Genomic DNA, 27,868 nt, shown 5'->3' on the forward strand with positions numbered 1-27,868 from the left:
CACCTTCTCAACGTTTTTCGCATGTCCACATGGACATTGTAGGACCATTACCTTATTCTTCTGGTTACAGATATTGTCTCACGATCATCGATAGATTCACGCGTTGGCCTGAGGCAGTTCCTTTACCAGACATACAAGCCGAGACGTGTGCCCGTGCTTTTCTCTCTGGTTGGGTGGCGAGATACGGATGTCCAGAGAAGATCACTACTGACAGAGGAAGACAGTTTGAATCTGATTTGTTTCGTAGCATTTCTTCACTGTTGGGTGCAGTTCATCGCCCTACGACGGCGTATCACCCGGCATGCAACGGCATGGTGGAGCGTTTTCATCGGCAGCTTAAGACAGCTATCATGTGCCATAAAAATGATCAATGGTCTGAGGTACTTCCACTTGTTTTACTTGGCATTCGCAGCGCTTGGAAGGAAGACATTGAGTCATCTGCAGCTGAGCTAGTGTACGGGGAGCCACTGCGCCTTCCCGGTGAGTTTCTCGCTCCTAAAGCTCATAGTACTGATCTAACAGATTTTGCATCCCGCCTACGCAATCATTTTCATAATCTCGCACCAAAACCAGCGCACTGGCATACCAGCAAAACCTTTTTCATACCTAAGAGCTTACAAATTGCTGACTATGTTTTCCTTCGCAAAGGCCCCATTAAAAAATCATTAGAATCACCTTATTCTGGCCCGCACAAAGTGATTGAAAGAGGAGAAAAAACATTTAAAATTGACGTGGGAGGCAAGCTTTCGCATGTAACCATAGATAGGCTTAAACCTGCTTATTTGCTTACTAAATTACAGGAAGAACCACAACACGATGAGAACAGCAAATCACTACCGTTCAAGACTAGAAGTGGACGAGTGGTTCGCTTCCCCAACTACTATCGACCTTAGCTGTGGCATCGGTCTCGGCGGGGGAGTAGTGTGGCGGCCAGCTGAGCGAGCGCATAACGGGACTACGCGCCCTTCACCCCGCGCCCCGCTCCGGCCGCACACGAGAGTTGTCCGCTACGCTTCGCGACTCGCGAGCCTTCACTCCGTGGCGACCAGCTTTAGACGACGGATGTGCGCTCAGTTTTTCTATCCTATTGAATTTATTGTAACGTGCGAATAAACGCATCTTCGTGGATGTTTTGAGATTTTTATTTAAACGCTCCTCAAGCATCCCACACAATTAACAAAAAAATTGATCAAAACACTAACCTGTGAAATGACAAATTTCTATCTTCGTCCGATTTCACATTACTACGGCTTTTACAGCCGTAAGCAACACAAGCCATGTTATCTTTAGTCAATTGTCTTTTCATAAAATAACAAATTAAACTAAAACACTCGTTTTTCACTTCAAAAATAATAATTAAAATCACCATGCGTCCGTGACCAGACTGGTCACTGAAACAAATTGACATGGGCACATGTCATTTCAAACTGTCGAACTGACATATATCTGTCCTCTTTTTTCGCATGACATTTTGCCATAAGCCAAAAAGGCCAAACTAGTGCTATATTGTTCAATTAATTGTTACTTCTCCAGGCTTGATAATTGCTCCGAGATAACGGCTGTCAAAAATGTAGTGCATAATGTCAATCTGACAGACCTTATTACATTATGCCACTGTCAGTTGTCATAGAAATCGACATTCGACATTTCGCGTTTGTTATGGGTGGTGTACTACTTCCGTGAATATTTATCATAAACGAAAGGCTTTTCACTAAATGTATCAAAAGATGTAAATCGAATTATGATCATGAGTGTTAAAGTAATTATTATAATAAGTATTGTGCTGTCGGTCTCATGACCAGTTAGGTTTCAACGCGCGATCGGTTTAAACGTGTACGATGGGCGAAGTTGTTAGTTTATTTTCCGTCATAATAATGAAATTTAAATCAAAGTTCAACCAAAGTAAAATTTATTTCCACTGCGAGCTTCCTTGGGAGAAACTGAAATCTGTAAAATGGATGAACGAGAGGGCTACATCGAATAAAGCTTACGTTCCCACCAAGGTGAGATTTGTTACGATATTTTTATTTTTTTTAAATCTATACGCCTATAAAACAAAGTTAATACTTTGATAAAATCCGAAAAATATTACAATAATTTTTATAACCACTACATTTACATAACATAATTCATAAAAAGTTTTATTTTGGGATAATCCAGATCTAGAATGAAAGGGTACAGAACTTTACTACAAATAATATCGTATCGTAATAATAGGGTATAGTAAAACTTATTAGCTATACTAGTCTAGTTTGCTTCTCAAGCAGACTTTCTATAGGCACAAAACAAAGCTTAATTAATATATTTGAAATATATATTTTAATCGAGGTACCTGTGGAATCTTGTTTTTTTAATGTTCTTATGACTTATTTTCTTGTTTTATTAAAATAAATAACATGCACACCTTATGCACACTTTATTAGTTTTATCTATTCAGTTGCAGGTAATTTGTTTTTTCCATAATCATGTGAACTAAAATTAAAGTCAGGTCATAAATTATGATCAATACAGTTTTAATTGTACATATTAAATTAAAAAGCAAACAATTAAAAATAAAAATCAGATAGTTTATAAATTTCTTATAAGTTATTCTTAAATTACTTTATTATTCTCTAGAGTTGGTAGAATATATACTAATACTAGCGGTCCGCCCCAGCTTCGCCCGTGGCACATATTTACGTTTTCTCTACATAAAAACCATCCTCGTACTTCAAGGAATATAATAAAAAAAGAATTATCGAAATCGGTTCAGCCGTTCTCGAGTTATGCGCTTACCAACACATTTTGCGATTTATTTTTATATATAAAGAAAGAAGATTAGTAGTGTAATATGTATATGTATACATTGAAAATATTTTTTTATAAGGTGTAGAGAATAAATTTCTGGAACCAAACCAACAATAATTACTATAAGTATACCTATTTGAACATATTAAATTGCCCACCAAATATTTATGCTGGGTATAATGGCAATAGAAATCTTTCAATTGTCTAGCTTTATGCATGGTACCTGAGACAGTTTAGTGACATACAGACAGAAAGCAGTGTCGTAGTAATAGGGCTTCGTTACTCTTCACTTATGGAATCCTACAAATTAGTTGGACTTTGAAATTTAAGTTTGCATCCGACCATGTAGCGTTTTTCGCTTTTTGCCTTACGTAGTGCCACTATAAATTTCGAACCCACAATCAAATATATTATTTTCCTAGGCTGTTTCAAATATATTCAGAAAAATTCAATTCAAAAAAGGCCGTTTCAACTAAATTCAAAATATTTTAGAATTCTATTTACTTTTTTTTTCTTTGCACAGGTGGAAAATGTAGCGAACGTGTGTACGCATGCGCTGTGTGTGGCGCCCGCGTCTCTCGGAGCGCGGGAACTGCTAACTCGCTCTATGAACGCGCCGCAAGCGATCGCCGCGATTGTCTATGGTCTCGCGCTGTGTCTGCTCTTCGCGGTATCCACCACCTTCCATTCTGTATGCTGCTGTGGATCTGACAGGTGAGGTTTTTCACAGGAACTGATAGATGAGTATACGAGAAATCTTTGAGTTTGTCGAAATTTCAAAATGAAAAAATATAGGTCAATTTCTGTACTCAATGGTCGGATTTAAGTACCCCCTATGTTTGTATGGAGTTGTATACGACTCCTTTAGACTCATAAGTAAGTTCATTTAATTCAAACTTATCAAGGATCAGTTACAATACAATAGTTTCATGTTTATGTTCTATTGTTTTGATATGATTATGAAATCAGGATTAGAGCTGAATAAACAACGCTTTATAACTAAGCTTATTTGATAAATATTTCACATCAATAAAGATATAATCAGACAACAAAGTATTTGTAGATCAATAGCAGCATAGAGATACATTACAACAATATATTCTATGGTAGCTATAGCAGTATGAACGTACCTTTATAACTGCGTTACGAACATAAATAAACAGTTGACCAATATTTGCTATTAATCATAAGTGTACAAACTATCAGGTCTATTTCTAGATTCTAGATCCCATTTCAGGCAGAACACGTGTAATTTATTGTCGAGTTTATTTAGGTAAATGTCGCTAACATTAATTATTAGATGTTGTCTGATCTGTAAACAAATTTTACTTTTATCCTTTGTTAAAAAACAAACAAGTTTCAATATTGTTCATGAATGATCTTCTAATATTTTACTTATTAAAAAAATCCTCCGCCGCGTCTATTGCACGCCTCATAAGCGAAGCGTTGAGGTGGGTACTACTGTCACTTCGCGCAAAACATCTGATTTTTCAAACTTAAAATGTCTTTATGTATCATACATTGCACTTGTAAGATAATACATACACACACATATTAAGAAAAAACACTATTTTTAACGTTCATGATATTTTTGATGTCATTTTTGTTATTTAAACTAGTTAAAAAACAGTTTAAAAAAGTTCTGTCTTGGACGTCCGTGTGTCTGTATGTGCGGATCCTTTTTCTTGTTAACACGATAGCGACCGAAATACTTTACTAATCGAGTCTTTTTTTTTCTCTTACGCTTGAGTATGCTCAGGAATAGAACCCTTTCATTTTTCAGGGTCTGATTCGATGTGGTTTAATTGTTATAAAATAAACAAAAATAATAATTAATAAATATTTATTAAAAAAAAATTATGAGGCGTGCACTTTTGGATTTTCCAAATTATTTTATGTTTGCAATTAACTATAAGCTGCTGCTCCGATTTCCATTAGCTGTTTTTACCAATCTATAGTGGTTCTCGAGGAAGGATTTACTACATATATTAATTGTTAATTTTTAAACAACATAACAACGTAACCGAAGCCGAGTTCACGCGTGGGGTATCCTGTTAAAAAGATATTTATTGGTATCTATATGCATTTTCCTTTTATCCATTTAAACAAATCATTATTATTTTAATTTTTAATCGAAACTGGTTCATATTGTACACGTGCCATAGTAATCGACGTTTTATTATTCCAATCAATTTAATATTCCAGCGACATGCAAAGCCATGACTTTCTCAATTACGTAGATGGATACTAGACCAGACTTAACTCTTTGGGGAAAAGCATCGTAATTTATGGGTCGTTATTAGATTAGATTCATTATTAGATACTGGCAAATATATTGGAAGTTAGAACGTTAACTGATACCTACGTAGGTACCTATTTAATAGCAAGCCTGCGGTTTTAGATGTTGCCAGTTACTTATACTTGCCAGTGTTCTTTCTGACTTTATAATACCTAATTACTGTTCATAAAGGTTTGCGCTCCGGTAGTATTTTAAAACATATCGACTTGTTCGATTTACAATAAAGTTGTAACATACAAGGGTAAATTATATTAATATATTGAATGTAAGTATCTGATAATTTAAGGATAATTTTCGTAAAAAATGGAAATTGAATGAATTTCTCTAATATCTTTTATTTGTAATAGAAAAGAAATAAACCTTTTATTTGCTATTCAAATCCATATATCAATATACATGAATAACGGCAACAATAAAGATGGATATAAAAAAGTAATAAACAACAAAAGAATTCTAAAAATAGGTAGAGTTATTCATAAATATTTCAATACATTATGTCTCCCACGGTTTTGCAGAAAAGGATCTAATTCAGCGAAAACATCAGCCACTCACATATATGACCTAAGAGTAGCTCCAGAGATAAGCGTATAAATAATTCATACTTCAGTTTTTTTTATTCGTACACGTGTACATTCGAAAATTAAGGACGCGTTCTCAAATCCGACAAAACAAGCTATCTTTCGGTACCTACACTTTGTGATGAAATAAAACTGTATCAAACAAGTATAATATCGCCACAAATAGATTACTTCTTTATCTCCTAATCACTGGAAAAGTTTTGGAAATGGTTTGAAATGTTGACATTTCATATCGTAAAAACCTTAGATAAAAACGATTAGCCTCTCCACAGATAATAATTGCCGACATGGAGCTTTGTTCAGGTAGGTATATTATCTGTGCCCAAATGGCAAGGTAAGCATAATATGTTAGGTTCAAAAACCCAGGAAAAATATTCAGGAAAATGATACTTAAATAATAGACTACAGGCCCGTGTTGAAAAAATTATGGGTCATTTGACCCACCACGTGACCTATCTAGAACGATATAAGAGCATAAAATAATAAGATTCAGCACTATGACGTCACTTGTAAGCTGTCCACCTAAGTGCAGATGAGAATTCGAAGGTTCAGGTAGAGATTTTCTCCCCTTGTCTCCAAGATTTTTGTACGGCGTTGCGGAATAATTGATTAAAAGTAGTATAGAAATAGTATGACACAGATGCCGTACTATTGATGGTGGGTCAAATGACCCATAATTTTTTCAACATGGGCCTGTAGTCTATAATCTCAGATTTTTTTGATGAAACATGTATTTTTCACTTATTTTGTTCATGATCTGTCAATGTTCAGTTGTGTGATGCAGAAACGCGTTTTGAGCAGGGCATGGTAAAATAAAAGAAACTTAAAAAATAGATCATTGTATCAAATTAGCTCACGAATTTTCCTTCACATTTGCTTTAGAAGATTAGCTAAAAGGTTCGCCAATAAAACGAGGAGACGTAATCCAATAATACGCTTACTTAGTTTTAAGTTCTTCAATAATATTACGTTAGGGACTAGAAGTTTTAATTTCACTTCGGTGTTGGGGCGATGAAATATGATCGGTCTATACAACACTACTTTTTCACGGAAAGTTTTTAACGAGTGCCAAGTTTAAAACAGTTCGACATCGGATCAGTAGTTGCAAAGAATTTCAGTGATCAAAGCGGGAGAATTCATATGACACAAGAAGTTTTAAATTATACAAGTTAGGGACTCTTTTTTAATAGAATTTTATTATAGTAACATTAGAGAAGTTAAAGAAGAGAAGTTTCATAAAACTGTGTAAGGGGAATGTGTGTGTGAAACGTTGCAATATATGCTCTTGCCTCTTACATGTATCATTAAAATGATTACACGTGAATTGTTAATGAATAAACAAGTCATAAGATTATATTATATCTTAATGAACGTAACATTTGAGAACCAGTCTTAATTATACGGAAAAATACAATATGGAGGGAAATGGGGTTATCAGATTAAACATAATCAATATTTTATGGGGTCTTTTGCCCCTAACCATATTGCTTAAATTATGAATTTCATTCTGACGACCCAAATAAAAGCACTTATAACGTAATTTGAGCAAAGTAGAAATTTTTGACCTCTACTATTACCAAAGAGAACAATTATTATGCTCGTAAATGTCTTGATAACTTTTCTTGTGCGATAATACGCCTGTATAAGAGCTCTAAGGTACCCAATGATAAATTGATCAATTATATAAGTTAACAACAAAGGAAATGCGCGTATATTTGCCTTCGGATCCGGTACAATACACATTTCTCGCCTATGCTGTATAGCTTCTTCCATTTCAGCAAAATGAAACACTTCCTTCACCGCTGCGACCGTGCCATGATATACATATTCATCGCAAGTTCCTACTTCCCCTGGCTGACCGTGGGCACGCTCTCATGCTGGATGCTCCGGGAACTCCGCTGGGCGATCTGGCTCCTAGCAGTGCTGGGCATCACATACCAGCAGATATTCCACGAGCGCTATAAGATGTTGGAGCTTCTGCTGTACTTGGTCATGGGGCTCGGACCGGCTGTGATTATTGTCACGTCAAATGTATGTTTGCATGCTTTTGCTATTTATGTATTTCTAGATGCTAGTTTTATTTTTGCTTAACTAATATCATTGGAACTAATGTTAGGGGAAACGTTTATGTTTTATATGCATGTTCAATGTTTTCATATAAAAACAACTGGACCGATTTCAAAACTTTTTCACCAACAGAAAGCTGCCTTTTTTTGAGGATATGTTTTATTTCAATCGTATAGCCTTGGAGGAGCCAGGACTATTATTTAAATAATCTAAGTGTCAGTTTTAAAGCCCGGTATTAGAGGAATTTTTCCGTAAAAGATTGTTTAAAAATTGATAAAATGAGCAAAGGGACGCAAATTCATCGCGGACATGCGACTCGCACAAGCCCATTTAATTATGTTCGAGCTCACTAAAACCCTCGTCTACCCGTCCTATAAGCCTATTTCCCGTATGTAATCCGTCAGGGACATTCCAACTGTGATTGATAACGTAATTGTTTGAGGAGGAGCTCCTATATTTTAAGGAGCGCATTACTTAATTATAGTTTTATAGCAAACTAGCGTACCGTCCCGGCTTCGCCTGAGGTACATGTTTACGTTTTCTCTCCATAAGTACTCTCCCTCGTACTTCAAGGAATAAAAAAAAAAATAACGAAATCGGTTCAGCCGGTCTCGAGATTTGCGCTTACCAACACATTTAGCGATTCATTTTTACTATATATAAGATTAGGTTAGCCTTTTTATAGATAATCTACATGATAACGACTTCCTATATATCTAAGGAAAATATTAATTAAATTTTATTTTGAAGTGTATTGTTTGTAGCAAATTCGCTTTTTGTGTTGTAGGTGTGTAAACAATCGAGCTATTTCGCTGAACACGATTATGCTTTTAATGTTGATATTATCTAGGGGAATCTATGTGCATACGAAATATTACTGTATACAAACCGAATCCATACTTCACTATCACTACATAGTATAAAAACAAAGTCGCTTTCCCTGTTCCTATGTCCCTATGTCCCTTTGTACGCTTAAATCTTTGAAACTACGCAACGGATTTTGATGCGGTTTTTTTAATAGATAGAGTGATTCAAGAGGAAGGTTTATATGTATAATAAGATCCATTAAGTAGTGGAGAAGTACTGTTATTTTTGAGGTTTCTAATGTGATGTCGTAAAAAATTACATTTATTCCGCTTACATTGCAAACGCAGGCTGAACCCTACGAGTTTTATCAAAATAATGTACTAAGTATTATACACATTGAAAAGGTCCACAGAAAAGTCCGCGATGGTATATATGTCTATCTCTTATGGATAACCCACAATAACTTTTTTTTGTCATTTACTTTTTACGACAAATAATGGCTAATTTTCGAAGCGATTTTAACCAATACAGCATTCATCCTTAACCAATTAAATACCATGGATACATTGTTCATTTAATATAGATCTATATGGCCCTTTACACCGTATGATTTAAGTGAATATTGCACGCCTCATAAGCGAAGCGTTGAGGTGGGTACAGGTAAATTAGCTTGGAGAAATTTTTGCATATGTAGTGGTGTGTATATTACTCAGATCTTAGAGCGCGTTTCCACTATATCGTTCTGGCCTATACAAAAATGTTTCGATATCCTAACATTACTATTTAATTTTATACTTATTCCTAGCAACACTTTTGTTTTCAATAAAAACAAGTTTTTATTTGAAAGAAAATGGTTTTGACTTTATAAAAAAAAATATATCATTCAATTTTACGTCCTTGAGCAAACGACAAGGCGACTACCGTGAAACAATAAATTATCGTGTCCATAATAATTTGTTTCATAATTAATATTTGACCATAATAATTACGAAACAAAACAAATAAATAAATCGTCACTTGATAGTGGAAAGTGGAAACACGCACAAAACCAGAATAAACCAGTTTACGCTGTCCGCAGGTGCCACGTGCAGTCGTTTGGTACTGTTAGAACATAAAGCACATTTCATTCAAAAATTATTATTATTATGTACGTAGTTTAATTGATAAATTTTGTATTTGTTGATTGTTGTTATTATTTGTTATTATTGTTATAATATTTGTTGAAGTGAATTACATGTCCCGCAGCCGGAGGCCCCAAATGAAAACTCAGATGTACTTAAAAACTACATTTAATAGCTAAAATGAGACTTTTACACCCATGTCTGCACGATGCAGACTGGAGTTAAAGAATGAATTTATACAGTTTAATAATTATAAAGACGTAAGCTTGGATGCTAACTAAGGGAAATCGCATCCACATTCTATTCCCGTGCGAACGGCGTATTCAGCAGTTTTGTATGAAGGCAGGGCCATAACTAGTGTTTAATTTGTGTGTAAGTGTTGTAACTTTATATTGTTAATTCAATATGGCTCCAGTGTTAAAACATGGTCGAGGCAAGCCTTTGACTTCTCAAACTAAAGAATTAAACTTTAAATGTCGTTTCTTTTTCAGGTTAGTAAATTTTTCATTTTAGTAACATTGTTAATGTAAAAGTTATATGTATGTTAAATGTGCAAATATTAAAATAAAGTCTCATCTTTTTCAGAGGAGAAACACATATAGTTTAATTTAAAATCCCTTATATATACAGGGTTACTTGTAAAACACCGGCAACCTCGCAGGACAAGATAGCTAACATCATAAGTAACAACATTTGTTCTACGACTTTTGATAATTTGTTAGATTTTATTTTCATACAAAAATAAATATTCATTTAATTTTCCGTCTGAATATTATAAACTCTACGCCTCCCAAAAATTACGTAAACAAAAAGCGAACGAGAGGGGGAAGGGGGCGTCGCGTCGTCCATCCGATCATTAATAGAACATAGACTTACAAATGTAAGGAGAGTACAATAAAAGTTTAAAAAATCATTTAAAAATAATTTATTGCGTTATGCCAAAAGTCGTAGAACAAATGTTGTTACTTATGATGTTAGCTATCTTGTCCTGCGAGGTTGCTGGTGTTTTACAAGTAACCCTGTATAAAATAAAAACTAAAAATAAAATGTTGTTTTATTTTATTTGCTGACCATACACTACTACAAACGCAAAAATTTCTCCAAGCTAATTTACCTGTACTACTGTCACTTCGCGCAAAACATCTGATTTTTCAAACTTAAAATGTCTTTATGTATCATACATTGCACTTGTAAGATAATACATACACACACATATTAAGAAAAAACACTATTTTTAACGTTCATGATATTTTTGATGTCATTTTACTAGTTAAAAAACAGTTTAAAAAAGTTCTGTCTTGGACGTCCGTGTGTCTGTATGTGCGGATCCTTTTTCTTGTTAACACGATAGCGACCGAAATACTTTACTAATCGAGTCTTTTTTTTTCTCTTACGCTTGAGTATGCTCAGGAATAGAACCCTTTCATTTTTCAGGGTCTGATTCGATGTGGTTTAATTGTTATTAAATAAACAAAAATAATAATTAATAAATATTTATTAAAAAAAAATTATGAGGCGTGCACTTTTGGATTTTCCAAATTATTTTCGAAGATATTACAGATTTAAAATTTGCGGGACGTAGCGTTTGCGGCCGCCCGGCTATGTATTTTATACCCGTGCGATGCCGGAGCGGGCCGCTATATTTTTATACCTATACAACGTTCACAATTTTTCTGTAGTGTATTTAGTATCAGCATTGCACCCGTGCGAAGCCGGGGCGGGTCGCTAGTAATATTATAAATGCGAAAGTAACTCTGTCTGTCTGTCTGTTACTCAATCACGCCTAAACTACTGAACCAATTTTAATGAAATTTGGTATGGAGATATTTTGATACCCGAGAAAGGACATAGGCTACTTTATATCCCGGGAAAATGACGCAATCCCGGAAATCCCACGGGTACGGGAACTATGCGGGTTTTTCTTTGACTGCGCCGCGCGGGCGAAGCCGCGGGCGGAAACCTAGTTTATTATAACTCTATACTTTATATTTTGTATTCTTTACAGTTTACACTTTACAGAAATGAAAGAGATTTGACCTCTTTTCGTTTTTGCTCACAGAAAATGTTAGTTTTTAATATCCGAAAAGATTTCGCTTTTTAAATTATTTCATTAAGTAGTCTTTAAAATTTGATCGTATTCATATTTTAGTGAATTACCGAGCAATCCTGTTAGTAAATGTTTTATCAATTGATTGCATAAATTAAATTTTTCTTTGCATTTTATTTAATTGATTGTAAATAGAAATATTTATTGGATATGTTTTCAATTAAGTACTTTAATTTAAACATGCTTTGATAAGAATTAATTATGAATCTTATCATGCCGGTATTCATTTCGATTAAGGTTTAAACTTATTGCTTATCAAAAACATAAAGCAACAACGGAAAAGGAAAATAATATAAAAGTAACAATCATAATAATATGGCTAATAAAAGAGAATCACGAGGAAATGTTACATTTTTATCTCAATGCGAAAATTACCTTTATGAATAATTTTAGAAATGTACGAAATTCAAAACTTGGCTTTTCTTACGATAAAATTAATCTGTAATTTCCCTTTTTAACACATTCAAGTTAACTATTCCTATTAAAAATGAAAATGTACCATGTTAAACTGTATTTAGGTAGGTAAGTACATATCTTTTATAGTACACTAGGTTTCCGCCCGCGGCTTAGCCCGCGCAGTCACAGAAAAATCCGCATAGTTCCCGATCCCGTGGGATTTCCGGGACTGCGTCATTTTCCCGAGATAAAAAGTAGCCTATGTCTTTTCTCGGGTATCAAAATATCTCCATACCAAATTTCATGAAAATTGGTTCAGTAGTTTAGGCGTGATTGAGTAACAGACAGACAGACAGACAGAGTTACTTTCGCATTTATAATATTAGTATGGATAAGTAATCAATTTTTACGTACTTCTAGCTAATTATTGTCGATATAACAGGATATCCTTTTAACTATTTATCGTTGTTTCATTTCATTCAATTGAAGTGCAAGGAAATTTGCGTCATCAACTTTCCATATCCACCGTTATAATGTTCTTATCTAAATAAAACCTCCTTAAGACTCCCTAGGTCGTATATAAAACCTTCATTCTAAATATAGTCTAAGCACATTATGAGCTTAATTATGTAATACGTATTACGTACTGCAGTGTTAAATCCGTGATCTATAATAGCATGAGTTAAAAATACATATCTGCATCGTACAGGGGCATTTATATCATCTGTAACATTTTCTAGGGCTATTCTGGACTAGACATCTTGTCACACTGGGTTGGGTATAAATAAAGGAATTGAAATAGCACTCGGTAGTAAAGTATCACAGCATCTACGGATTGGGATTCAGAATCATTAGCATTCAGCCTACTTTCCTCTGTTGTTTTTGTCTGTTTTCCATTGTAAATTTTGTCAATGTAGGTACTATTGTTGGTGACGCTCTTTCATACTTATTAAAATTGTACTGTAGGAAGTTCGGTAATTTCATGTTATTTTTCATAGTCATGCCGGATGATGAGTACAATATTGAACATTTATCAAATATCATACATTTTCCCAGCATAGACGTTTTGGAATGACGAGACAAAACATCAATATGATAAAGCACGTGTATTGGCCTTCCATTTCACTATCAATCTTTAACTTTTCTAGTTTATTTTCTTTATAAAAATAAATAGCCAAATACAAAACATTTTCAAACAATGCCAGTAACCGTAACCTTTTCTTACGTTACACTATGCAATTTTAAAACATCCAGCATCCATTCCTACAAGATTAATAATTCTTCTCGTGCAGGAGAGTTCACATCTGTTATCGATTTAGTTTACGGGCGTAGGTGGTAAGTGGGAAGAGCTTTTTCTTCCTTGTTCCTACAGGCTACAGGTAGCAACGCGCTGTCCAAACTATTTTCAAACTCCCGGTATCAACTCGAGAAAAACATGCAAATATAATTGGGTCATCTTTTCAATTTTTAATTTCTAACTACTAATGATAACTTGTATCTTAAAGGATATTACAATATAATTTTATGGTCTTAGAAGTTATGACATATGGAGGACATACACGTATGTAAATAATATCTTTACCGCAATGAGTTCATATTAATACGAATGTCCTTATTATTCATGAATACTACTAAGTTCAGAATTCATATACACAAAGTTTCGTCTACACCGTACCCACCATGGAAGAGATCGTTGATCAGCGATATAGGTATCCCATACATTTTTAATCATAAGGTTGATTCAATAAACTGTTCTATATATAACTGCTAAGGTTTGGCGGGTGAAATATCTTCAAACCTCAAAACAAAAGTACATCACCATGACGATATTACGCACTCTCGATATCACGTTCGCCACGAGTCTCCGAGCGTGCCCACGTGGCTAATTGTGATTTATCGCAGACGTCCTCTGAACTCTGACCTTCTGTACACTATGTATAAATACATTTTCAGATCCCTAAAGCGATTGCTAAATATTTTCAGTCGGCCCCGTTTATTTTGTTTGGAAAAAATCGCGACGTATTTATTTGGGCAAATATTTATGTAATATCGAAAATAAATTAGTTTATTTCGAGCTCGTAGAATAATATCGGAACCCGAAATTGTTGTTGTTGTTCTATATTGTAGAATGTAGATGAATAAAAATTGCGATGGCTTTTATGTAAGGATTAAGGAATAAAACAACGAAATTCTTGTGGGAATTCTTGGGCTCCTTTGGTCTCATTTTAGCCAAGAAATTTTGATGGCGTTAATTTTATTGCACACCTCGGAGAGGCATGCAGTGCTTTATTGTCACCAAATCAAAAAATCACCATCCACTCATCTTTTTTCCTTTGTTTAGAAATATAATTATTAAAAATATGTTCTTCGACGCAGATAGAGAAATCTGAAAATAAATACAATATCGAATAATCCCGCGAGGGTTTTCTATACATCTATACAAATATTATAAAGAGGAAAGGTTTGATTTTTTGTTTGTTTGTTTGTTTGTATGAATTGAATAGGCTCCGAAACTACTTGGCAGATTTGAAAAATTCTTTCACTGTTGGAAAGCTACATCATTTCTGAGTGACATAGGCTATATTTCATTTTCAAAAAAAATAGGCATCCTTACTAAAATTACGATAACGTAATCCAAGGTGTGAAAAAAATATCAAAAAACTACCTTACATCGCGTGCGCTGCGAAAACTATTGATGATAGAACAAAATGATATACTACATTTTTTTAGAACACACCATTATCTACAAAAAATCAGCGGCAGCATATCTCTAACTATTACAGTCATGTCACAATAAGCGTTTTTTTATTGAAAAAAAGAAATTAAAATACCACCGCTACAAAAAGCTCTTTATTTGTACCTTGGTATTAACCCTTATCAAAATAAACGATGTATTATTTAAGACTGCTTCAATATCTTTATATTACTTTTTGAATTATTCGATTCTGACAATCCATTCAAAAGATATCACGAGTTAAAAAAAAATTAAAAAATAAACTGTATTCGGCTAGCTATGCGTTGTAGGCGTCACTCGGGCAGGGGTACGGGAGGGGGGTTAAGATCACGAAATAAACTTGCCGCGCGGCTGAATTTAATTATTCTTATTTTTTTTTATTTACTCTTTTTTAGGAGCTCGACGCAAAAAGGGATGAATATGTGTCATATTATTATGTTTCTCATTTCCATAATACTCGGGTACCACCAGAAGGACAGTACCCGGATCTTTGGAAGGCTTACGTGGGGACACGGATCCAACACGCAGAGGCCCTTTCGAGAATTTTAATGTGTTGTGGGACACCAGCCGCAGCCTGCCCATGACTGCACTATAGAGATACAGCCCTGGGCAGTCCGCGGCCGATGTAGGACTATTGCAGGGTATGGAAATTTAATGATTGGGCTATGGATTGGGATGCTAAATGGACTGGTACTGAGGACTATGGGAAACTATGGCACCTGCCTTTCTACTAAAAGAAAGTAAAAATATGTTGGCAGGTGGTGACTCGCCCTCTCACTGTATGGGCCCCCGAAATAAGTCGCTGCAATAGTGCGACAAGGGGGCAACATATTGTGAGCAGCTAAGGGTGGAGAGGCGTCCCTGGACTTTAAACTACGATCACGCGCTCCCTGAGGGTCCAGCATCACGTGCCCACTCGCCACTTACGCTTAGCATCCACCCTTCGAGCTAAAAGCTCTCGCGACTCCACTCTGGCCGGCCGGTTAAGGCAAGCCAGAGGTGGGGGTCCTGTCCTCGTCAGGCTTCACTCCGACCGGCCGGTGAAGGCGAGCCGGAGATGAAGACAGGGGCCTCCCCCGGGAGCGCTCGGTTCCCGCGGGGTCGCTACTCCCCGACACCCCGCCACAAGGTGTCCTGCGGGTTGACTGATTGCACAGGTGGAATATCTATTGTCACGTAGACAATAGATATTCCAACCGTGGGCGATGGGGTCGTCACATCCCTACGCCCATATTATTATTATTATTATGAATGTGTTAAAATTAACAAATCTAAATGTAATGTTTAATGCCCGTGCGAAGCCGGGACGGGCCGCTAGTATTCTATATTTATTCTCTATTCAGCGTATAATATGATAAACTTAAACCTGCTCGAGTTTCCATGCCGCATTTATATAGGTACTCTTGATGGATAATATTATTTGTCAATGAATAATATTATAATACAGTACGGTATATATTTTCTCTTAAAAGTAATCTTATTTTGACGCCCACTACAATGGTAATTTCAAATTTGTATTCATTGCTCAACACTCACTAACCAAGAGGATAAGAATTATAGAAGCACTTATGAATCGACATTAATCGGAACATTATAAATTATAATATTTTTCACGTTTAGTACTAAACAAAGTTATGTTGCTTTCAGTTTAAAGAAGAATTATAAAATAATTTAGCAACTATTGTCCGAGAAAATTAAAAGAATGAAGGCGTAAACGTGCTCATGAGCTCAATTAATTTCGATGTTAAACAAAATGCAGATAATTATTCGAACACCCCATGATTCAATTCCAGTAATTTTCTACTTAATTAAATTAGTCCCAAGCAAAGCTCAGTCATCCCGCTTGTGAACTTTATCATTGATAAGGGTCAGAGTTCTATAATAATATTAATTACCCTCTCTGAAACATTAATCCCTCTTAAGCCCTCTCGCCGACGCGTTCACCCTGTGTTTAAAAGGCTAAAGAAAGGCCTAAAAATAAACATTACTTAACATTAATTAATTATTTAAATTACGAAATAGCTCTTGCTAGGTGAAAAATAAATTGAGTTTGAATCAGTAAAAAGTTGTTTATTTTTTGTATCAAAACAAATAAGGAATGATTAACGACAAAGATAATGTGAGTAGGTAGACATGATAATACATAACGTGATAATTTGTAACCTACATAAATACAATATACTTAAACAAGTGATAGTTCGGCCGAAGTTCATACTAATTTGTCATTACATTCTGTTTCATTGATGCTCTTTATATATGTATAGGTACTTACATATGAAGAATTTGAATACGAAGCTATCGCAATCGCATCTAAACACAATATAGGTTACGTATTTACATACAAAACTGTAAGAACCTAACAAAATAACAAACGAAAACATGAATAATAGTTGCGCAAACATTTACATAGAGCAAAGTCACTTATTGTGCAGTAAAGTTCAAAGGTTTGACTTATCCCGCGTTAAGTAGACTAAACGGCAGCCTTGACCGTAAACAATGCCTATGTTTGACCTGAGTAATACAAGACATCGTTGGAATGACGTTGATTAGTATAGCTCCAATAGACAATAGCTTTGCTCCAGTTTCTTACAAGAATAGGTAGATCTCCCCTCGTACCTTACATTGTGTATGATAAGATATTGTTTTAAATGGAATAAATACCTGAAAAGTTCGTATCCGATTATGTAAATTCTTTCTTTATAAGATAGAGTATAGAGATGAATTTAATGAATAAACTTGAACTCTGAATACTGAGTACTGACCTACGCAGCATTCCGAGAGACCTTGCAATTTCGTACCAAAAAGGTTTTGTGCTTCGCTTTTCCAAATTAAAATTCAGAGTTATTTCAAAGTTCGCAACTACATAGAACCTAGCGTGTTTAACGCATCGTTAAATTGTATCAAAAACTTCAGTTTAAACGTTCATGTTTGTTCTTAACTTCTTAGCAAGTTTGCTAAACGTTAGTTAATTATTCTCTTGTAGCGTTTAAGCCGTTAACCTGTTAGAAACAGTTCACCTTGACATGGCGGACAGGTAGTTAGGGAATTAAACTTGCATCGCTCAATTAAATACGTTATTTTTAGAAAACTAACGATTAGAATTTATAAAATGAACTGAACATAATATTATGAAAAAAAGAGAGATAATAGTAGATTGGCATCATCGAGTTTTGACCAATTAGCAATTCGGCAGTATATGTATTCTCTTTGTACAGACTACATGGGCTTTCACGTCAACTTTTATGTATTGTATAATCAGTCTAGAAAATGAAGATTTCCAGTTAGTAGATATTGTTTCAGTACTTGCATTGCTGATTTATAAATTATAATGGTTCTGAATTCTGATAGTTAAGTGAAGAATTCTGTGGGGAACGTCGTCTATTGTATAGCTATTATGGTATAGGTACTATCTACACTACTATATCTCAATATTATCTGTCCTTTACTATCAACAGAGTTCATTCATATACATTCATATACAATTAAACTGTTTATACGAATATATTTACAAAGAAGTGAATCAATCTAAATGTCCTTCACATGTCACGAAGCTATTTGTGAGACGGATCGCGTGCATATCTTGTCTTTATAGACTAGGAATTTTATTTTTACTTATTATTCAATATTAAAGTGTTTTTTTATTTCGTAGAAAAATGGCAATTATGATCGCGTTACTTTAAAAAATAAATTATATATATCTACGATTACGTACATTGGTAAAATTACGTATCTCGTAAAGTTACGTAACTACATTATAAGATCACGTGTCGTCAAATAAAAGCTAAAAGGCACTCGGATACCTTTTGTGAGTTAAATTTCCCTCGAGAAACTTACAACTACATTCATAGAGAGAATTGATCACCGAGTCTAAATTGGATTTGATGGCACATATTTTATTTTTAGGGTTTGTTTGCAATGAGTATTCCGACCTCCTTTAGGGCATCCTTCTATATTGTTATTAGTAATTTGGGCATGCATTACCTCTATTAAAAGGTCGTTTGTTCGCGGTAAAATTGCGTTCATTATGTATAATGTGAATTTTATGTGTATTTAAACGGTTATTGCGCTGATTTCCAATAATAACATGCATAATTATGTTTCTGTTTTCAGCACCAGTTTCCGGCGATGCACGACCTCAAGCTAGGCGGTATGTTGTATCTCATAGGGGTGTTTTTCTTTAAATCAGACGGGCGCATTCCGTTCGCGCACGCAATCTGGCATATGTTCGTGGCCCTCGCTGCTAGCGTACACTACCTCGCCATCCTGCGCCATCTCTTCCCCGAACTCAAAACTCAATGAAGACTGCCCTATTCAATCTCAATTAGAGCTCTCTAAGCTATTCTCGTATAACTCGATAACTGGATAATTTGCGCGGTCAGGCGACATGTCAATTGCCTGCCCCCCGGTACCTATCAATGGCAATTACGTACTTGAAGAGCGAAAACATTTTCAACTAAAATGTTATTTAAAAATCGTAAAATGACCAAAGAAATCTGGAAAAAGTTGTGGAAAATGTTATCGAGCTATACGATTTGTTTTCCAGTTATAAAAATCTTTGTCTAGATTAAATTTGAAGTAATTTCTAGTCTATAGTAGAACTATTTCGTGGTCTATGTTAATGTTTTTAGTCTGTGGCTAAAAAGAGCGGCATTTCACTAGGAGCAAAGGTTTCGTTACGCAAGTAAACCGAAGGCCTTTTCGCAGTCAAGTGGAATGTAAATACTTAATTCAGTTGTATGAGTGACGTCATATAACTCGGTTAGAGCATATATCTGGTTTCGTGGTTGTAATCGATAATTTTATTGACATAGTACATATTACAGGACTTATGCAATGACTTTCACGCGTGTAAGAAATGTTTCATATTTTTGGATATCACTGAAATTTCTACAGTAATGTTCAGTGGGCCCTTGGCTTAGGCAATATGCCAAATCTACATTGTTTTTAACTTCTCAGAGTCCGAACAAAAACTGCTCAAGATTTTCTTTGTAGGCATCAAGACTTCGATTGTTGGCCATGAACACTTTAAGCGTAAACTTGATGGATAAAGATGAAAACTTATGATCTTAGATGAAAACTTTTGACCTTAAGTATTTTACAAATTGGAAATTATTTAAATTTTCATTAAAAGTTTTCTTCTGTTTGTGTAAAACATTGGTAAAATAAATTCAAATATACTTTGCGAAGTCGACAACCGCTAGAGAGTTTTGACCTTTGACGCGCGAGTTTTCATTGCATCTCAATAGCTCTTTTTAGCCATTTAGTGGGATCCAGGAATAAATTTTATATCGTTATCAACTTTAATACTTCGACCCATATACGATGATTTATAAACGAACTAGAGCCTTAGCCTTAGCAAATGAGCCAAATAGCGGAAAATTGAAAATTCCCTCTAAAGTCTAAACAATAAGCTGAAATAGATAACAAAGCAGGATAAATAATTAAATTTTATCGTATAAAGGGAATTTTGAATAAAAGTCAAAACATTAACATAGGCCGTTGCGCCAAATAGACATCAGATCGTAATTTGTGTATATTTTGTAAAATATTGTTGAAAATATTATTGTTGTAGAGTCGTAGTCGTATCACAGAATCTCGAGACCAAACCGACCCTTTTTAGAGAATTTAAATTAATGTGTATTAGAATTTTTTAGAGACGTTTATCTATCTATACTTACCTGTAACTACTTTTATACAATTCATGGATTTTTCCCTAGAATAGTTGGTCGTGTGTTGTCTTAGCGTAGTTAAATGGATGTTTTTGTGTTAGTATACGTATTATAGAGATTTTTCGATGATTAAACACTTACAGGTATCTTGTTCCGTGTAATTGTCGAATTCCTTTAGATTTAATTCGAGTATTTTTAAATTTTACTAGCGATTGCTCAATCATTGTGTGTTTATGATCCGTAGACTTCCATTGTAGAACTTTAGTCTACATAATACATACCAATTGTATGATTCTTCAAAATATTTTTTCTCGTAATAAAATCTGTAGCTCTTTATGACATCATAAGAACTTGTGAATAATATGAATATCTACGTGTATCACGTTACATTGTTATATGTATTTTAATTGTTAATAAAAAATGTACACGATAAATGTCTTCAAATATTATTAATTATTAGGTATATTATTCACGTGTATTGCCGTAATCTGTATATTTTAACGAATCTCATTTTAAATTGTATTCAATATATTCATATACATTTAATCATCAATGAAAATCACGTGTTAAAAGATCTGATTAATGCATTTACAAATCAATTATCGGAATGCGTTAAATTGATCGTGTATTGAAATATTTAAATTGAATATAGTTCATTTGAGTCAATGTTAAAATGGCTGATTGTATTGTGTTAGGGAGACAATCAAGTTAGTTGGGAAACTGGGGCGTACTGACTACTGACAGGCGACACTGACTATTCTCACAATAAGGTGACGTATGCAGGCCGGATGAATATTCATATAGGTGCTTAAAACGTCTTGAGCTCATGGACTATGATATCAAAGCGGGTATGAGAACCCTTATAATGCGAATATGTTTTTTACTACAATAATCTGACCGAGAAACTCTGAAAAAGATCGGAACTTTAGATTTTGAAATTTTTTTTTAAATTTTAACTGCCGAATTTATTTACCTACCCTTTTGCGATTTTCAAACGGTGGTTACGAACCAATATTTCTATGAGCTCTATTTAAGTGCTCAAATGTAACAATTGATACATTCTTAATCAGAAATTGAATTGTCTAGGTCATTTTTAAACAAATTTTTCGTTATACATACCTATACCTAATCAATAAACAGATTTATCATCATGACAATTTGTTGTATGAGACCGGTCCTCGTTTTCGCTTTGAAGGGCACAGTCGAAGTTATTAAATTCATCTCTCGGTGGACTGTCAGTTTTGATCAGCGAAAGATTGAAATTACAATTTCAATTAATTTAGCTTCACTGAAATTCGATTCGTTACAAATTTCATTACGAAGGTTTATTTAGAAGTACAAAATGTAATGTAAAATTGATTTAAACGAATTTATATTACCTAATATAAAGCGAAGGTATTGATTTATAAACACAGCAGAATAACAATTCATAATTACAATACCTATATTATATTTTATCCAACAATATCTAGTCAAAAATTTGCCCAATGAATTTGCAAATAAGTGATCTGTCTCAATATTTTTAATAGATTTGATTTATTGTTTAGATTTTTTTTATTTAAATGAATTTTATTGGGTTACATACTCTCTGGTGTAGAAAAGGTGACAGGGTAAAAAACAAAATGCGATTGCACAAAAAAATAACCTACATTTAATTTAAATGATTATAACTGTATGTTCACTTAAATGTGAGTATTATTGTATGCATTTTAATTTTATGGAAAGCATGTTATTTTTAGTGTGAGGTAAATTGTAATTTAAACATTATTGTTAAGCGATGAAGTGACAACTATATCATAGATTACTGAATGATAAAAAATAATCCCGGACCATTAAAAGGGGAAGATTTAATAAACAACTATATACATACCTACTTATTGTCGATGCGTGCATTGCACTTGTTTGTAAAATTTAAACGAGTAATGGCTTCAGACGAGTTTGTTATCAATATCATAACAGTGAATATCTGCTTGAATTTGAATTTTACATGAATTTTATTAAAAATACACGCGTCATTAATGATACAGTTTTGATCTAAGGATTTTTAACTCGAGAGTTAAAATGGATAGAACGTGTTACATGGGTGGACAGTGTTATATTCATTTGTTATCATGAAGCGTACAGTTTCAATTCTTTGAACGGTAATGATTTTGCAGACCAATATTATTTTTTTTGTCAATTGACCAATGCTAAATTATCGAGCTTCGAAGGTGAATTCGTACATATTGAGTTGATTTGTACCTCTAAAAAACTGTCTGGTCAAGTTTTTGTAGATTTGTCGAATTATATTTTCCTGAAGACAGTCTGATGAAAAATAAGTCAGTCTTCCAAATTAAAAGAAACCTATAAAAATTGTACCTAATGTAGGAATTGTCGTTTGTAAATTGTAATAGAAGCAGTGATAATAGCCAAAGTTCCTACAAAATCTTTAATTGGACGTAACGGGTCCCAGCCCAATACTTGCTCAAATTTTATACCTACTTACGCTTAATTTATGATAGAGAGATAAAAAAAAAGATTACAGATTACAGATTGTAGTTTTCTTTTATAAATGAAGAATAATAACACAAATAAAGACCATGATCCATCATGCTGGCAATAGCCAAAAAATTTGAGCAACTACTTTGCTGCTGGGACGTTTTATGTATTACTGTCTTATGTATTTTTTGAAATTAAATGGTAGCATGACAATCTGAATTCTGAGTTATCTGCTGATTGTTTATAAAATGAAGAAAAATCTCAATCTAAGTTCATTACAATTTTAAATACATGCTAGGGACAATTGTTGTACATCTTTATCATTTTAATAATGTTGTGTAAAAGAAATTTGATCTATATTTTTGTCGTATTTAATATAAAACTGTAACTGGTTATTAAATTATTTTATATCAATTATTAAGCAACTTGGACATACAATACATTTTTGAATACAGATAATATTGTGCTTTCCCCTAAAGGAAAGTTTTAAATTTTTTTAGATATTTGCTGTGCTATTTATAATAAACTAAATAAAGAAATATATCAAGTGTTTAAATGAACACTTCTTTTATTTCCCGTGGACTATTTTAATTATTTATTGGATGTACAAGTTGCTTGTTCAAGACCAGTTGTTTATATCTTATACTTTTTTAGTGAACCAGTGTCTTCTATCTACTGTATTTTTTAATCTGATAGCATGTTACTTCATACAATCCTGTTATCTTTGGACAGTGGTATAGTTTTATAGAGGTATTTGGGAACTCAATAAAACTTTTACATTTACAGATGCGTTTTATTTGTGTTAGTTAATAAATTATTAAAATCTACATTAAGTAGTGTATTTTAGAAAAATGTTTATTTTATTTTTAATGGTTTACATTTTAGAAACAGTTTCAATACCTAAAATATCAAAACATTTTTGCATGACTCGAGCGGTCACTTCACACAGCATTAATCTTTCGTAGAAAATCTTCACAATGTTACCACTTTTGTCTTTCTCTACACAATAACATTTGTCATAGAATTCTGTGAATGTTGATGAAATTTCATACAGATATTCACATAGAGAGTGCAGAAATAGGTCTTTTGATACTTTCAAAATTACTTCGGGGAATCTGAGTAAGACTTTGCCTAGCTTCCACTCTGCTTCATGTGTGAGTTTTATACCTGTTTTCTCAACTTCTTTCATTAAGGTATCCATAGATACTTGTGCAGTTCTTGCTATTGACTGAATTCTAGTCAGAGCGTACAGTAAATATACTGCAGTATTACCCTTATCATCTAACATCTTATCAAATGAGAAGATATAATCATTAATTCGGTTATGTGAAAGATCTGCATACTTAATACAACCATAGGCAACAGCTTCTTGCGCCTTCTTTAATTCTTCTGGTGTTAACACTTTATCGCGGCCCTTCTCAATTAGTTTGTCTAGAGCCCTCTTTAACCCTTCATCCATCAGATCTATGAGTTTAATTGTATCACCAGATCTGGTTTTGAATTTTTTCTTGTCTTCACCTAAAACAACTCCAAATCCAACATGCTCAATTCCAGGGTGATCGTCGTTAAGGATGCCAGCCCTACGAGCACACGCTTCTATTATAACAAAGTGATTATATTGTCCATTGTCAGTAACATAAATCAATCTCTGTCCCTTTTCCTCATGAGCTCTCTGCTTGATAGTGGCCATGTCTGATGTGTCATAGGTGTAACCGCCATCAGACTTCACAATTGTCAATGGAATGCCGGTCCGCTCCTCATTTCCCCACATGATTAATCGACCGTCGTCTTCCTCAAGCAAGCCCTGCTCCTTAAGTTCATTAACAACTATCACCATTCGGCTTTGATAGAATGATTCTCCGCGATCAATTATGCTGACGTTAAGTCTATCATATACTTTTTGGAATTCTCGACGTGACACGTCACAGATAAGCTTCCAAGCAGCTATGAAGTCTGGACTACCCGACTGTAATTCAACGACGCAGGAATAAGCCTTCTTCTTAAACTCCTCATCTTCATCAAACCTCTTCTTAGATTCTTTGTAAAATGCTTGCAAGTCAGATATTGGAGGAGATACAGTTTTGTAGTCAGGGAATTTGTCTTGTAGTTGTGCTATCAACATACCAAACTGTGTACCCCAGTCACCAAGATGATTGATACGTATAACATCATGATTTAAAAACTCTAACAATCTGCTTATACTTTCACCAATGATTGTAGACCGTAAGTGACCAACATGCATCTCTTTAGCAATATTTGGTGAAGAGAAATCTACAACTATCCTCTCCTGTTTCACAGGAGGAGGCTTCACTCCATATTTAAGGATACATGTAAGCACATGCTCTGCAAAAGGTCTATTTAGGTAAATATTTAAAAACCCAGCACCTGCAACTTCCACTTTTTCAACTAAAGGTGATGTTGGTGTTTTGTTTAGAATATTGTTAGCCACTTCTCTTGGATTTGTCTTAATATTTTTAGCTTTGAGCAATTGAGATATGGGCATAGCAGAATTGCATTGATAATCACCAAATTTAGGATTATTACCAGACAATGTAATGACAACGGGCGGGTCTTCTAAATCTGGATAAGCTGCGTCTACAGCAACCGTAAAAATGTTTTTTAATTCATCCAGGACACTTAACGTACCCTCTATAGAGTTTATGTCAGTGATGAGCGTAGGCCTTTTTCTGGGTTCCCGTTTCGCTACTTGGGAACTTTCCGCTTTGATAGCATTCTCCAAAATTGATAGACGATGCTTCAATTTCTCATTTTCAGAGAGCAATTTGTCAAGTTGTGGATCAGAAACATAGCTCAAATCACCTTTGATGAGTTTATCAATTTCCTCCTCTATAGCTTTTACTTCTTTCTCGGCTTTTAAAGTCCTAGCTTCAATTGCTTTAGTATTATCGTCCGACATTGTGATTAAAGTTATGAATTAATCAAAGTTGTATTTTCAATACAATAAAAATATTTAAAATAACAAAATATGTATCGTGATGTGGAGGCATCGAGATAGAATGTACTACGTACTAGAGAGGCGATCGCTACTACACTCTCTTTAACACGAGCTAGAGGTAAGAATCACAAGTCTCTTTAGTCTGTGTCGGACTGTGCCCCCCGCTTGCCGCGTCAACACGTGTTATTGCTCTGTTCAAAATGCCTTCGTGTTTGCTTAGATATTGTTTTAACAGTTCCCATAATACAAACAAAGCCCGAGGAGTGACTTTTCACCAGTAAGTTTCCTTATTATGAGTAAGTCATGCATTTTACTAATATTGTTATCATTTTGCGAAAAATCACCACGCGTTCTGCGTTTCGCGCCATTTTTCATAGACTAACAGCACAGACGTGACACTATCGATGAGTCTGTTAAAAAAATGTAACTGGATTTTTTTAACTATGTATATACAATATCTACTAGGAAAGATTACCGTGGTGTAGTACCTAAATATTTATACTTTTACCCGACTACGCAAAGTAAAACGGTAGGTTATATTAAGTAATATTTATTTATTTACCTATTTTTATTTATTAAAAAAAGCCTAATCAATAGTTGTTCCAATAGGATTTATAAATTATTATGCACAACAATTACAAATAAACACAACATTCACAGAAACTAATACAGTAAAAGTTCCTTAATCGCGCTTCCTTTATTCGTGTTTTCACTATTCGCGGATTAAAAAAATGCGACCCAATTTCTATATTCACGACTAAAAATTTTTTTTATTCGCGGATTTAATAAGTACATACATAATAATAAAATTATTCCAATAGGTATCTTACCCAATATCCTTGTCAAATGGACTAATAAGAAAGTAAAATAGATCTTATAACAAGTTTGCCTAAAGTACATAATATTATGTTCTTAAATGATATCGCCGAGGCCTTTGACACAAGCCGCCTTTGTCGCAAGCCACCTCTGCAGCGATTGATGTTTTTGAGAATGTAAATAAACAGAATGGAAGCAACCTTATAACTCAATAAATAAAGTATATTTTTAAATGTAGTTCCGTTTATAGTAAATTTACAAAAATTGTGATCGAGTAAGGGGGCGTCCATAAATTACGTGAGGTGTTTTTTAAAATTTTCTGCACCTCCCTCCCCCCCTGGTGAGATGTCGTGAGAATTTATTCAACCCCTCCCCCATCCTCGAATCTCGCGTGAGATTTTTCAAAATGTGAGTTTCTTATACGTAAACGCCATCAACATTGAATCATCGTATCCATTTAAATTACATCATGAAGCAAAAACTGATAAAACTATTGATTACTACACAAAACGACAAAAGCTTAATAAATTGATATTATTTAAAGGAAATTAAAATACATAGTTTAATATAAAATCCTCGTTTTATTAATTCCCTAGTATCAGTACCACCAGATAGTACCGAGTAAACAGATTGCACAATGTGTCGCATCTGCACGCATTGCTTAATCTTTGAACTTGAAGCCACGCCTCGCTCGTTCCACACGTACCCCACCACATCGGCCGCGCGCAATGTTTTTGTTTGGAATAACCCCTCTAGTAATATATCTCGATGTGTGGAGGTTACTTTTGCCGCATTTACTTTAGTTTATTCTTGACAGTGACGTGTTTCGTGTCACTCGTTTTACGACAGTTTGGAAATATATCCATAGATAGACTAGAACGAAGTCTGCTTCGTAATATCTTTCAGTAAGCTTTCAGTATTATTTTCGAATTTTAAAAAAGTAGCATATTAATTTATGCGATTGACTTCGATTATCGATCACTGCTAATTTACGTTTATGTTAGGTTTTGCTTTTGATTCCATTGTGGATTCCCACCAATATTCCTACTGGAT

The 27,868-nt window shown here is 34.2% G+C and overlaps 2 protein-coding genes across 2 annotated transcripts; one reads left to right on the plus strand and one right to left on the minus strand.

The window, feature by feature from the left end:
* Positions 1–1,636: 1,636 nt before the first annotated feature.
* On the plus strand, positions 1,637–23,826 carry LOC149480896 (monocyte to macrophage differentiation factor 2). The gene is made up of 4 exons (XM_089705772.1): positions 1,637–2,003; positions 3,311–3,501; positions 7,443–7,695; positions 19,007–23,826. Exons 1-4 carry the CDS (start codon positions 1,839–1,841, stop codon positions 19,193–19,195), a joined length of 798 nt encoding a protein of 265 aa, XP_089561898.1. The 5' UTR covers positions 1,637–1,838; the 3' UTR covers positions 19,196–23,826.
* Positions 23,791–26,045, minus strand: ArgRS (arginine--tRNA ligase-like protein). The gene has a single exon (XM_089705739.1). It carries the CDS (start codon positions 25,958–25,960, stop codon positions 23,918–23,920), a length of 2,043 nt encoding a protein of 680 aa, XP_089561865.1. The 5' UTR covers positions 25,961–26,045; the 3' UTR covers positions 23,791–23,917.
* Positions 26,046–27,868: the final 1,823 nt, after the last annotated feature.

Source organism: Colias philodice, chromosome 17 (assembly GCF_061535455.1).
Source record: "Colias philodice isolate Cphi_HAF_F1 chromosome 17, ilColPhil1 Martin Lab GWU primary, whole genome shotgun sequence".
Classification (NCBI taxonomy): Eukaryota; Metazoa; Arthropoda; class Insecta; order Lepidoptera; family Pieridae; genus Colias; species Colias philodice.

Excerpts from the sequence above, each read along its gene's own strand:
- ArgRS (XM_089705739.1), bottom strand. The coding sequence starts at position 25,960 with ATGTCGGACGATAATACTAAAGCAATTGAAGCTAGGACTTTAAAAGCC.
- LOC149480896 (XM_089705772.1), top strand. The coding sequence starts at position 1,839 with ATGGGCGAAGTTGTTAGTTTATTTTCCGTCATAATAATGAAATTTAAA. Across the intron at positions 2,004-3,310 it reads AAGCTTACGTTCCCACCAAG|GTGGAAAATGTAGCGAACGT; the intron begins GTGAGATTTGTT and ends TTCTTTGCACAG. Across the intron at positions 3,502-7,442 it reads TGCTGCTGTGGATCTGACAG|CAAAATGAAACACTTCCTTC; the intron begins GTGAGGTTTTTC and ends CTTCCATTTCAG.